The following is a 14,828-nucleotide window of genomic DNA, read 5'->3' as shown; positions in this document are numbered from 1 at the left end:
AAGAACTCAAACAAATTTACAAGAAAAAAACAAACAACCCCATCAAAAAGTGGGCAAAGGATATGAACAGACACTTCTCAAAGGAAGACATTCATACAGCCAACAGACACATGAAAAAATGCTCATCATCACTGGCCATCAGAGAAATGCAAATCAAAACCACAATGAGATACCATCTCACACCAGTTAGAATGACAATCATTCAAAAGTCAGGAAACAACAGGTGCTGGAGAGGATGTGGAGAAATAGGAACACTTTTATACTGTTGGTGGGACTGTAAACTTAGTTCAACCATTGTGGAAAACAGTGTGGCGATTCCTCAAGGATCTAAAACTAGAAATACCATTTGACCCAGCCATCCCATTACTGGGTATATACCCAAAGGATTATAAGTCATGCTGCTATAAGGACACATGCACACGTATGTTTATTGTGGCCCTATTCACAATAGCAAAGACTTGGAATCAACCCAGATGTCTATCAGTGACAGACTGGATTAAGAAAATGTGGCACATATACACCATAGAATACTATGCAGCCATAAAAAAGATGAGTTCTTGTCCTTTGTAGGGACATGGATGCAGCTGGAAACCGTCATTCTCAGCAAACTATCGCAAGAACAGAAAACCAAATACCGCATGTCCTCACTCATAGGTGGGAATTGAACAATGAGATCACTTGGACACAGGAAGGGCAGCATCACACACCAGGTCCTATTGTGGGGAGGGGGTAGGAGTGAGGGATAGCATTAGGAGATATACCTAATGTAAATGACGAGTTAATGGGTATAGCACACCAACATGGCACATGTATACATATATAAAAAACCTGCACGCTGTGCACATGTGCCCTAGAACTTAAAGTATAATAAAAATAAATAAATAAATAAATAAGAAAAAAATAATTTAAAGTATCTGGAAACTGGGGCAACATATAAAGCAGATACTCAAAAGAACATTTTAAAATTCAAAAGTTGATTAGACATCTGCTATAACCATATGCTCACATACTTTTTCGTTAAGAGTTAATCTAGCTGTTTTCAAGATGTGAATTCTCTACAAAATAATTACAATGCAATTTCAATAAAAATTTTCATAGGATGATTGAACAACTCAGCAAGCTGTTATGAACATTTATGTGGAAAAATAATATTCATGTGTAGCTAAATCAATGTGAAAGGAAAAAAGAATGGACTTGTCTACCAGATATTAATACATTGTCTACTAGATATTGTTGTGAAGCCATATAATAATAAAAACATAGTAGTGACACTACAGTTGGAAAAGTCTAATGACTTGTGAAATAAACTTGAAAATCCAAAACAGACTTAGAGAATTGGTATGCAAAGAGGTCAACACAAATCAGAAACCAATCATTGCTTTTGGGACACATGTTTAGGAATATTAGCCAATTATATAGAAAAAAAGTTGTATTACCCACCTCTTAGTCTGTATAAGTTAAGAACTGAATCTGAAGGGCACAAATGTAAAGCCCACAGGAGGAATGTAGCAAATTATTTTGTGTACTTGTAATGACATAAAGGTTTTGTTGATCAAGATATGAAAAATACAAAATAAAAATTTTAAAAATCAATACAATTAACTACATAAAACATAAAACCAATGTTTTTTTTTTTTTTCTGTGATTAATCCTACCGACAAATTAAGAGATGAGTAAAAACAGGCTAGGAGAAGACAAGGAAAAGATTTAAAACCTACATAGAATTAATGTCTTTTAGACAGGGATGTCCTGAAAATTAATATTTGAAATATAGGAAATTTGACAGAAACATTGGTGAAAGGCTATCAATCCACTAACACGTAAATAAAAAGATGCTAATTTTAACTATAATTTAGAAAAATACTCTTTATATAGGCATATTTCAGAAAATAATATGGCAAAAGTTGGTAATTATGTGGGAAAATGGGAACTCTGGCTGGAGAGTAAAATGATTCAATTATTCTGAAAATCGGTGAAGATTTAGTATGCATAGTCCCTGTTGCATATGTCCTCAAAAAACTGAAGGATAGATTCATAAAGATAACTTTGAATAACAATGTTCAGCACAGACATTTTTGCAGTGTTGCAGGTGTTCATTTGCACAATAATGGATAAATTGAAGTTGGTGAATGCATTAACTGACATACTATGATGTAGTCAGACTCAATAAATGAATATGCCATGTATAATTTAATTTTAAATACAGTTATAAATACAAAAATAGCACACAAAATGAGATCAAGACCACATGTTGTTTGTTTGTGCCTGTGTATGTGTGTGTACATATATAAAGGTACATCTACATATGTTCTCAAGTATGAATTCATATCCAAGGCCATGCATCTTTAAATTTGTGCTGGGAAACTACAGAGGAAAGGAGGATGAAAGCTGGATGAAGAATAAAGGAGAAGTATTCATACAAAACATGGTACCACAACATAAAACATCCTTGCAATGACTATTATGCCAATATGCAACACAAATGTAATCTGTGATTAACTAATATTTCCATCCCTGAGGTCCTTAAACTTCATGTTGAAAATGAGAAATGTCATTTACAATAACATTAAAAGATAAATACCTTGGAATATGTGTAAGAAATGTGTATATTGTCTATGAGAATAACTTTGAGGCTCTAAGTATTGAAAAGCTTGAGTAAATAGTTTGTTCTTAAATGACAATTCAACATATCAGTATAATTTTGCATAATTGACATAATTCTCTACTTCATCTGGAATAAAAATGCCAGCATATTCTGCATATTTTAGGAAAAAGATAGTGTGAGTTTGCATAACAGCACAGAAAATGGGAGTAAAAGTGAATGTCCATACCATAAAATCATAACAGTTTTAAAGCTAGAGTATTTTAAGTAATATTGTCTTTGTATAATATTGATTCTTCTTATTGAATAACAAAAAATCTATTTAATTCATCTTCATATGGTTCATTTATTTTAAAACTGTTTCATGAGATAAAAGTAGGCAAAATGCACAAATAGCGTGTAATTCCCATTGTCATTTCTCCCTAAATCAATCCTTTAAAATACAATTTTAGAAAAGTATTTTACTAAACACTATTTCATTTGGAAATGTAATTTTAAAGAAAACAGAAAATGACAAATTTAAAGGTTTAAATGTTTGAGACAAAATTTTTAAAAAGGTAAAATACAATGATAAAGGTTCTTTTGAGAAAAAATAAATCCATGAAATAGATGACAAAAAAACCTTAGCAGATCAATAGCTGTCATCCTTAACATCCTCATCTTCCTTGAGTTAGGTCAGTAATTATACTAAATGGTTTACTCTTGTCATCTCATCTAATTCTATTTCAAACCTCTGAGAAAATGATTGTCTCCATTTTACAGATGGAGAAACTGAAGCTGAGATAGCTGAGTTGTTTCTTGTTCCAAAAAGAGTAAGCACATGTTCCAAGATTGGGCTCTAGGATTTCCTGGCTTTGGATCCTGAAACTATAATGTGACCATGTAGTAGTAGTAATGCATAATGAATCAAAATAAGGTGACGTTTGGCATTATGGTTATCGTTAAGGACCACAATTTTAATAAGTTCAATAAAAGTTAAAAGAAAAGTAGCACACACCAAACATTTGTATTCAGTAAAAAGAATATAAAATGTAAAATGGATTATATATTGTCTCATTTTCTGAAGTCTGAGAGAGAAGGAGGAAGAGAGGGAAAGAGGGAAAAGAGATAATCTATTTATTACTCTGAGAGGAAAAATATAAATTACTTATACCTATGGAATGTAACTACTGATTTTTGTCCCATTTTACATTACTTTCAGATTCTGTATACTGAATATTTATTACTATTAAATGGAAATGAATACATTTTCAAATATAATAACCTGGATGAGGGTAATGAATTTTCTTAGTTCTATCTATGGCTAATTCATATATTATGATGTATTACATTATGGTAAAATTTAATTTTCATATAGTTTTTTGGAAAATAGAGATACATCTGTTTAACATGTGACTTAATTTTTTCTTTAAATTATAAACTATCATTATTTGTTTGGCTGCAAATTGTGTCAAACGCAAAACACAAATTCCAATTATTGGGAATTTTTTCATGTTGTTTCCTGTGTCCTTTGAATATGCCCCATCCTTTCTGAAATACTTCCTTACTTTCTGGCACCACAGATTTTTCAGGCTTATTTTATATATTTTTTGCTTCATTCCTGGAATCTAACACTTCTCCAATGAGCCCTGGTTTCTTTAATTGGAGAATGATATTTAGAAACCATTATCTGGGCATTAGGTGTATTCTTTGTTACTGGGCTGTCATTGCTTCCAGGTTCCCTCAACACAGAGAGGTGGGAAATTATGTATATATAAAATATGTATACACTAACCCATATATACACACACATTTATGTGCATTTTTTTCTCTCTCACACAACAGATGAATAGATAGATGTGATATAATGATGTATGTTTACATATATATGTACATATAATATATATAAAACCATGAGATCTTACCAATACTGTCAATTATAATTCAACATCACAAGGTTCATTCAACCATTCTCTCATTCTTTATTTGTAATCTTTTCCCCCAAAATGAGAAAATTTGCTCTCATCTTCTGCAATATATCATTTATTTTGAGACTTAGTAAACACACAAAGTACTTTCAGAATAGCTAACCTTGAGAAATAGATACTAACTACAGTACAGTATTTGTGTAGAGTTCTTTTGTCTTTAGCCATATGTATTTACTAAAATATTTTTTTTCCAAAGTTATCTAGGTTAGCTCTTTTATGTCCCTTTTTAAATATGGTTATGCTATTTATTTTACATACTTTTAAAATTTTATTAGCTTATATCATCTTTGGTCTTCAGTCATATCCTGATTGGTTTTAGTTAGTTATTTATTTGGAGAACATTTGAAACATGACTGTGGTTCTAAAGTCAGAGTTATACAGAAACATATACTCAGAGAAGTGTCACCGCTTCATCATCCCTACTAACCTCTTCACATTCCATTTGTGTTTTACACCTTTCCCACCCATCTCTTGTATGAAACCACTTCTTAGTTTCTAGTTTTTCCTTCCTGTGTTTATTTTCTTTGCCCAAATAAGCAGCTATGCATATTTCATCAATGTTTTTCTTACTTGAATGGTAGTCCACTGTTGATAGATACTTTTTATACTTTGCTTTTTTCACTTAATAACAGAATAGAAATTATTCAAAATTGGTTTATAGAGAAAACAAATTGCCAAAAACACTAACTTAAATTAACCTACATAGATCAAAGACGTGTCTTGTAATTTCTAACATAGCAAGTAAAATAATGGTAAAATAATGTATTGCAAATGACCTAAATGGTGAGGAAAGTGTAATAATAAAATGATATTTGATTAAATGTAAAGAAATGCAGTAGAAAGAAACATAAACATAGATTGGACAAATAGAAAATGCATAGAAGAATGGTATCTACAAATCCCAATATAGCAGTTATAAAAAATGTAAATGGCCAAATTCTACAAATAAACACAAAAATTTTCAGAACATATTTTTAAAAATATATTAAGATGGGGAGGGGCCAAGATGGCCAATTAAAAGCAGCTGCAGTCTATGGCACTCACGAAGAGGAATGAGAGGGGCAAGTGACTACAGCACTTTCTACTAAAATATCCAGGCTACAATAAATTAACTCAAATATTTACATTGATTATTGCTGGGTTGCAAGAATATAACTCAATTAGATTTTAATTTTTAGGTTTTTGTATATTTTATAAATTGTCCTGAAAAGCATATATTACATTTGTTTTAAGAAAACCTCAACAATTTGTAAGAAAAGAGAAGGAATATATAAATAAAAAAATAAACAAAAAAAAAAAGAAAAGGCTTTTAAAAGAAGTCAACAATTTAATATTTTATATCTTTATTCACATGACATACATATTTATTGAAGATATTTCAGAAACAGAGAGAAGAAAAAAATTCATCAGTAATGTAACTGCCTAAAGAAACTACTGTTGACATATCATTTGGATCCACTCAAATTTATATATAAAGTTCTTGCAAAACAAGAGGTCATACTATACAACTACTAAAACATGCTCCATTACTTAATAAATCACATTTACATTTCTTTCTAAACTTATAAACATACTTATAAATTATCTAATAACTAAATATAATTTCTGTTTTTAATTGTAGTCTGCGTTAACTAGTCAGTTATTCTTGCCTGTTCAGATTATTTACATTGTCATTTACTATACACGCAGTATAAATAAAAACCACAGTTTTACATTTACATTAATAAGTCAGGTTTTCATAAAATTGGGATATCCAGCAAAACATACACCTTGGTCATTAGTGAGCATCACCATTATTCCCCAATGGTAGAAATACCACATTCTGAGAGAAGATTACATCTCTATTTGGCAGATAACCTTAAGCAAGATCATGGAAGTATCACAATTCTCCACTGTTTCTTCTATTACAACTATTACATGAGTAGTTATTAATTCCTCATAGATCAAATGTTAACAGAGCCCCTCTCTGAGAACTAGACGTTTAAATCCAAGGCAATGCTTCTGTAGGTGCCTAGAGCTACTGAATTGTGCTATAACCATGTTCCGTCCTCTGAAGAGCAAGTTTTTGGATGATCTCCAAATATATTGCATCAGGATCCATCTGCACATATATACATTTTTAAACTACATTTTAAAAGTTTATATTAATTTTAGTTCCATTTTCTTTCTCCATCTTTGCATTTTAATACTATTTCTCTTTTAAAACATTTTACCGTGAGAACTCTCAATAAAATCGACCATATTTTCTTTTAATATTCTGTAACAAATGCTTCTGAAACTTAAGAGGGTGCTTTTTTTTAAGGTTTACATATTTTATAGTTACATGCAAATCACAAAAATAATTATTTGACTCTATGTACCAATAATTAAAGTTGAATTTTAAGACATTTTTATGGAAGGAAATAATAAACTTTCTAGAATTATTAGGTAATTAAGAATCATAGGGGACAGGCACCTTTAAGAACACACTCCCTTGTGACCAAAGCCAAAGTCAGATAGGCCCCTCAGGGGCTAGAAAATGCCTAAGAGTGTAGAGTAAGAATTTGCCTGGCTTCTCAGGTGTAAACTGATAATTTTATACTCTAAGTACAGAGATGACTCAAAAATTACCATCACTGTAACTAAAGAAGCTCCTTACAAGACATGTGGAAGAGTACACAGCTTTTTGTTTGTTTGTTAACTTTTAGGATGTTTGTACATCTTTTCCAAGAAGCAAATTTTCAAAGCCCTCTGGTACCTAACTATGGGTCAAAATTTTTTTCTTGCCCACGGTTCTCTGGAGAGCTGCCTTAACTTCCTTGTTCCGTAAGCTGTAGATGATGGGGTTGAGCATGGATGTCACCACTGTGTAGAAGAGAGCTAGGAGTTTATCTGTTCCTGGTGAATGGCTAGCCTTGGGCCTCAAGTAGGTGACAGATCCTGAGCCGTAGAAGAGTGTTACTACAAGCAGGTGGGAAGAACAGGTGGAAAGAGCTTTACGGCGGCCTTCAGGTGAGGGCATGACCAGCACTGCAGCTAGAATTCTGCCATAGGAAGCAATGATCAGTAAAAATGGGCTGGAAATGCAAACGATTGCCACGACAAAGACTGCAGCTTCATTATAAGATGTGTCCCCACAGGCGAGTGCCAGGATAGGTGGGAGGTCACAGAAGAAGTGGTCTATTTCACAGGGGCCACAGAAATCCAAGGAGAAAATATAGTTTGTCTGGCCCAGGCCCACCATGCATCCTACTCCCCAAGAAACTATTGCCAAGTGGGCACACACTCCACGATTCATTCGTGTTGCATAGTGCAGTGGGGAGCATATGGCCATGTAGCGGTCAAACGCCATGGCTGCCAAAAGGCAGCATTCACTGATAGCAAACAATGTAAAGAAAAACATCTGTGTGGCACAACCCTTCCGAGAGATTCCTCGGGCCTCGCTCACCAGGCTCTGCAGCATCTTGGGTATGACTGAGCAAGTGTAGCCGATCTCCAGGAAAGACAAGTTGGCCAGGAAAAAGTACATGGGGGTGTGGAGGACTGGGTTGGTCCAGATAGCAAGGGCTATGAGAGCATTGCCTGTCAGTGATGCTAAGAACATGAGTAGGATGAGGGTAAATAGAAGGAAACACTGTTCAGTGACCTCAGAGAATTTGGCAAACGCAAAGTGTTTGACAGACATGCTGTTGTCCTGCCACATGGAACAGTTAAGACTCATGACCTGGGAAAGAGAAACACCAAAGTCACTACAAAGATTCCTTTGGATGAGGGAAATAAGTCATTATTATTTTTAGGAATTTTAGTAAATCAGAGAAATGAATTTCTTACCTGCATTATAAAATTCAAAAATTACACTCATCCCCATACCTTTTCAAACCAAATCCTATTCTGTGTTCACTATCTCAGTTGATTTGTCCAAATATAATCACCTTACCTGGTTCAGTCCCTTAGTTCATCTGTTTTCATGGTGAAGTGTTTCTCTGTTTCCTATCAGCAGAAAGAAAACATGTGATACACTATTAAATATTGTATCCAAAACACTTAACGCACTTTCTGGCATACAAAATACAATAAATGTTAACCTTAATTATGATATAATACTTTTAAACACTTTAGAAGTGCATATAATTTATGTAAATTAGTTATTAAAAATTATGGATAGGACTACCCATTGTTTTCTACTATTTCCCCATAGTCACTTCATCAAGGACTTAATGTTTAACTGGGTGATATCTTAACCCCTTAAAAACTGTTTTATCTTTTGACAGAATTACCATGTACAAGATAATCGTATGTCCATTCCCCAAAAATAAGAGCTATGTCAATGTCCTATGAAATAATTAATTTAAAACAACTTATGGCAATTTTGTGACAGGAGTACTAAGAAGCTGAGTTGTACTTCAGAGAAAGAAAAAATAACTAATTTAAATAATGACCTGAACTGACAAATTCTTTAGGTATTGGCTGTACATTTTTATACCTTAATTCACTGTCTTGCACAGCCCTCTTTTCTTAAGGCATCAGCTATGTTGCATACCTTTAATCATAACATTTGAGAGAAAAAAATAGATGATTTTTGCTTCCGATGAACCACTTCCTGATTTTCTCTGCACCAGCTCCTTATAACTTCCCAAATTCAGAGGATGTAAATCTGCCCCATCTTCACTCCTAAGACTGTGCTCTGAGAAGCCTTTGTTGCAGTCAGAGACAGTGTCTGATCTCAGGAAGACTGTGTGCCTCGTGAGAGTGCACCACATCTCTTCTAGCAATGCCCTCAGCTACACGCGCGCACACACACACACACACACACACACACACACTCACTCACAGAAAGAGAAAGAGAGGCTGTGCTAGTTACGTAAGGATTACATAATTCTTCCTAAAAAGCAATGGGATATGAATGCGTCATACTTCAGTTCTCTCTGTGTTTTGAATCCCTATCCTGCCACACTCCTCCCTAGAGACTTACATTGTCTTCTCACTGGAGAATATCAGGAAGCAGTTTGACTGAATCTCTCAACCACTTCCTGATTTTCATGGACAGGTCTGTCTCACTTGGGAAGCAAAAGTAGTAAATATAAAATGCAGATTAATCAACAGTTAAGTAAAATGAATAACCTGTATTAACTGCTATCACAGGCTGTGCACACAGTACAATATGAATTAAAGTGAAATGTGCTATTGCAACCAATTCTTTGATCACTCTAAATTGTTAAAATATTCAGATTTTAACTTTTGTATGAATTAAGCATAATAATCATCAAAAATAGTTAAAAAACTACACAAGCAACTATCATGTCACATTACGTTGATGAAGTTAATATTTATACTGATTATTATAAAAGATTCAAACTAATAAGTTATAATCTTCTAATCACAAATGAGTTTCACAAAGCATCCACTTTTTCCTATCAAAAGTAAACATAACAAAATAGAGAAGCAAAAGTATATATTAGGAAAGATAATGAATTCGGTAAGGTACCCAGTTTTAAAGAAAAGTGAGTATGGTAGTGAATACATATCGTTTAAATGACATAAAGGAAAAGGAATAGGGAAGAGGAAAGTGTCATTTGGGTAGGAAACTACCCTTAGTATAACCCCCTTATAAAATAGGCACAACATCCTCTTTGGAATTTTTTATTGCCCTAATCTTATATTATCTGGCTTGCTCTTTTTAGTACCTTTGAACTAGAATCTGATTGCTTGAAAATGATTAAAATGTAGTTCTTACAGTTATCATTCTCTGGATTACATATAAAGCCAAGGGATTTTTATTAGGTTTATGGGGATAAGCAAGACAGCTATCTTCTCTAGCGTTCTCCACCTATTTAGTAACAGAATAATGAATTTACCTAGTGTGGCAAATGCATTCAGAAATAATCTATTTCTCAGCTTCTGTCGCAGCTTGGTGCATCCTACAAATCATTCTGACTGATAAACTGTAAATTGAAGTAGGTTGGGAGAGCTCCTTAAAGGGAAGTGGCATACCTTATTTTCACTCTTCATCCATTCAGCTGTCCTGGAACTCAATGTGATGTCTGAAGCGCTACTCGACAGCCTGCACAAGAAGGACAAGTGCCAAAGCTAAGGGATGTTGGAACAGAAAGATAGAAGGAGGCTGAAATCCAGACAAACTGAACTTTTTTGGGTGAGAGATATAAACTTCTATTTTTTTAGAAAGGTACTGGTATTTTAGGATTTTCATTATGTGCCCCAGAGGCTAACCCTTACAGATTCAGGAATAACCTCTCAAGCAGATGATTCCATTAAGTTGAGAAAAACTACTGCAATTGTGCATACTCTCTATTCTCGACACATAAAGTTAGTTCTCCCTTTCAGTCAGCACCAAAGAGCACATGTACTTGCTGGGACATGATAAAACACATCCATTAATTTGCATAAAATTAAATAATTTACTCAAGCACTGAAGGAACACTAAAGGCCAGTAGCAAGTTGAATTAATAATGGAAATTTTTGTTGATGAAGAAAAGATTGAAAGCAGAAGGATGAGAGAAGAAAATAAAGATAAGTTTTCATAGCTACTAGATACGTTTGTGCAGTTGGTGCATTGTACAAAGTTGTGTAATTAAGAGATGCCTGGCTAAAAGAAGTGCTATCATTGCCTTTTTTCTTCTAAAATACTCTGGTGCCTTTATCGATAAGTACAATCAGGTGTTGTATGTTTTATTGACCCCTTGTCCAGTGGGTAGTTTGCAAATATTTTCTCCCATTCTGTAGGTTGTCTCTGTTGATTGTAGAGCCAATTAACAATAGAGTCCATTAACATTTATTCAACATGATAATATATTAAAATATTTATGATAATAGGATAATTTTAAATTAAATGAAAAGTATTATATTTGTTATTTTAAAAAAGATCAAATACATTACTAACTAACCAGTATGTATTTATTTTGTGGCATTGCTAGTTTGGACTTAATTTTTTTTGTTTATTTTAATTTTTTTATAACCTTTGTTTTATTGCAGCCTTTTGAAGAAAATGGGCCTAACTGGAGCATGGTAATATCTACTGGGTAAGCATTTGTGGACAAGTACACAGGTACAGCTTCTGCTGTTCAAAAGCATAAAATACTATTAATTCACTAGAGCTAGTTTTAAGTCCTTTAGAAATTTTGATATTCTGTTAAATTTATTTTGCTGCCAAAGCTAATGTGAAAACTTGTAAAGCTCTGTAGCTTCATGGTCTCTTGGAACATGCCACTGAGAAGGAAGAAATACCTGGCACACACGCTAACACTCTATCCTATGTTCACAGCAGACATAGTTAATCAATCCCAGCACTGGTGCTGAAGTGGGACATTCCTTCAGAATCCTCCCCATTTGGCAAAGGAGATGAAGATTCTTTGTCATTCCTTTCCTGGAATGCGAAGGATACAACCATTTTTACAAGCTGTGCAGTCAGTCTCTGCTACTTCCCAACATCAGTTTCAAGTTCTTCTCCTGGGAATTACCTCATGATTTCTAATTTTATTTGTTTCATTTTATTTTATTTAGTTTTTCAATCTTTGTGGGTACATAGTAGGTGTATATATTTATGGGGTGCATGAGAGGTTTTCATACAGTCATGCAATGTGAAATAATCACATCATGGAGAATGGGATATCTATTCCCTCAAGCATTTATCCTTTGAGTTACAAACAATCCAATTACACTCTTCAAGTTATTTAAAAATATACAATTAAGTTATTATTGACCATAGCCACCCTGTTGTGCTATAAAATAGTAAGTCTTATTCATTCTTTCTATTCTTTTGTACTCATTAACCATTCCTAGTTCCTCCACCATCCCCTGACACTTCTGAGCCTCTGGTAACTATTCTTCTATTCTCTATGTTCATGAGTTCAATTGTTTGGATTTTTAGATCCCACAAATAAGTGAGAACATGCAATGTTTGTCTTTCTGTGCCTGGCCTATTTCACTTAACATTATGATCTCCAGTTCCATCTATGTTGTTGCAAATAACTGGATTTCATTCTTTTTAGGTCTGAATAGAACTCCATTGTGTACATGTACCACATTTTCTTTATCCATTCATCTGTTGATGGACATTTCATTTGCTTCCAAATCTTAGTTATTGCAAACAGTGCTGCAACAAACATGGGAGTGCAGATATCGCTTTGCTATACCAATTTCCTTTCTTTGGGGTATATACCCAGCAGTGGTATTGCTGGATCATATGGTAGCTCAATTTTTAGTTTTTTTCAGAAACCTCCAAACCATTTTCCATAGTGCTTGTACTAATTTACATTCCCACCAACAGTGTACAAAAGGTTCTCTTTCTCCACATCCTCACCAGCATTTGTTATTGCCTGTCTTTCGGATATAAGCTATTTTAATTCGAGTGAGATGATATCTCATTGTAGTTTTGATTTGCATTTCTGTAATTGTCAACGATATTGGGCACCTTTCCATTTATCTGTTTGTCATTTGATCTTTTTCCCATTTTTTATTAGATTATTAGATTTTTTCCAGTAGAGTTGTTTGAGCTCCTTATATACTCTCATTATTAATCATTTGTCAGATGGAGAGTTTGCAAATATTTTCTCCCATTCTGTGGGATGTTTCTTCACTTTGTTGATTGTATCCCTTGCTGTGCAGAAGCCTTTTAGCTTTATGTGATCCCACTGGTCCATTTTTGCTTTGGTTTCCTGTGCTTGTCGGGGCATTGCTCAAGAAATTTTTGCCCATACCTATGTCCTAGAGATTTTCCCCAAAGTTTTCTTATAGTAGTTTCATAATTTGCAGTCTTAGATTTAAGTCTTTAATCCATTTTGTTTTTTTTTTTATATGGTGAGAGACAGGGGTTTCGTTTCATTCTTCTGCCTATATATATCTAGTTTTCCCAGCAGCATTTATTGAAGAGACTGTCTTTTTCTCAGTATATGTCCTTGGAACTTTTGTTGAAAATGAGTTCACAGTAGGTGTATGGATTTGTTTCTAGGTTCTCTATTCTGTTCCCTTGGTCTATGTGTCTGTTTTACACCAGTGCCCTGCTGTTTTGGTTAGTATAGCTCTGTAGTATAATTTGAAGTCAGTTTCAGTTTTGATCTTTTTCCTTAGGACAGCTTTGGCTATTCTGGGCCTTTTGTGGTTCCACATACATTTTAGAATTGTATTTTCTATTTCTGTGAAGAATGTCCTTGGTATTTTGATAGAGATTGCATTAAATCTGTAGACTGCTTTGGGTAGTATGGACATTTTAACAATATTAACTCTTCCAATTCATGAACATGAATTTTTTTTCCATTTTTTGATGTCTTGTTCAATTTCCTTCATCAGTGTCTTATAGTTTTCATAATAGAGATCTTTCACTTCTTCAGTTAACTCCTAGGTATATAATTTTGTGTATTACTATGATAAGTGGGATTACTTTTTTAGTTCTTTTTCACATTGTTCACTGTTGGCATATAGAAATGTTACTGATTTTTGTATGTTGATTATGTATCCTAAGACTTTATTGAATTTGTTTATCAGTTTTAGTGGTTTTCTTGTGGATTCTTTAGTTTTTTCCAAATATAAGATTATATTATCTGCAAACAAGGATAATTTGAGTTTTTCCCTTCCAGTTTGAATGCCCTTTATATCTTTCTCTTATCTGACTGCTGTAGCTTGAACTCCCAGTACTATGTTGAATAACACTGGTGACAGTGAGCATCCTTCTCATGCTTCTGATCTTACAGGAAAGGCTTTCAGTTTTTCCCCATTCAGTATAATACCAGCTGTCTGTCATATATGGCTTTTGTTATGTTGAGGTGTGTTCCTTCTATACCCAGTTGTTTGGGAGTTTTTACTATGAAGGGGTGTTGAATTTTATCAAATGTTTTATCAGCATCAATTGAAAGTAAGCATCATATAGATTTTTCCTTCATTCTGTTGATATGGTGTATTGTACTGATCGATTTGTGTATGTAGAACCATTCTTTCATCCCAGGGATAATTCCCATTTGGTCATGATGGATGATCTTTCCAATGTATTGTTGAATTTGGTTTGCTAGTATTTGGTTGAGAATTTTTCCATCAATATTAATCTGAGATATTGGCCTGTAGTTTTCTTTTTTTTTTTCATGTGTCTTTGTCTGACTTCGATATCAGGGTAATACTAGCCTCAAATAATTAGTATGGAAGTATTCCCTCCTCTGTTTCTTTTTTTTTTTTATTATTTTTTATTATTATACTTTAAGTTCTAGGGTACATGTGCATAACGTGCAGGTTTGTTACATATGTATACTTGTGCCATGTTGGTGTGCTGCACCCAT

General features: G+C 33.6%; 1 protein-coding gene and 1 long non-coding RNA gene across 3 annotated transcripts in view; both read right to left on the bottom strand.

Moving 5' to 3' along the window:
* The window catches only part of LOC108528412 (uncharacterized), a 22,780-nt gene extending 12,162 nt beyond the window's left edge, over positions 1-10,618 (bottom strand). For both annotated transcript variants that reach the window (XR_001885130.1, XR_001885131.1), the window contains exons 1-3: positions 10,540-10,618; positions 9,521-9,605; positions 8,486-8,538 (exon numbers count right to left, since the gene is read on the bottom strand). This is a non-coding gene — a long non-coding RNA (uncharacterized LOC108528412). The remainder of the gene's footprint in view (positions 1-8,485; positions 8,539-9,520; positions 9,606-10,539) is intronic.
* Positions 7,174-8,269, bottom strand: LOC108528411 (olfactory receptor 10C1-like). The gene has a single exon (XM_017870207.1). The coding sequence runs from the start codon at positions 8,267-8,269 to the stop codon at positions 7,307-7,309; it is 963 nt and encodes a 320-aa protein (XP_017725696.1). The 3' UTR covers positions 7,174-7,306.
* Positions 10,619-14,828: the final 4,210 nt, after the last annotated feature.

The sequence above is a fragment of the Rhinopithecus bieti genome, unplaced genomic scaffold (genome assembly GCF_001698545.2).
Source record: "Rhinopithecus bieti isolate Rb0 unplaced genomic scaffold, ASM169854v2 scaffold_5150, whole genome shotgun sequence".
In the NCBI taxonomy this organism is placed as follows: domain Eukaryota; kingdom Metazoa; phylum Chordata; class Mammalia; order Primates; family Cercopithecidae; genus Rhinopithecus; species Rhinopithecus bieti.
This window is presented reverse-complemented; position numbering and strand designations above follow the sequence as displayed.

What these genes read in the sequence shown, in the direction of transcription:
- LOC108528411 (XM_017870207.1), bottom strand. Translation starts at nt 8,269, where the DNA reads ATGAGTCTTAACTGTTCCATGTGGCAGGACAACAGCATGTCTGTCAAA.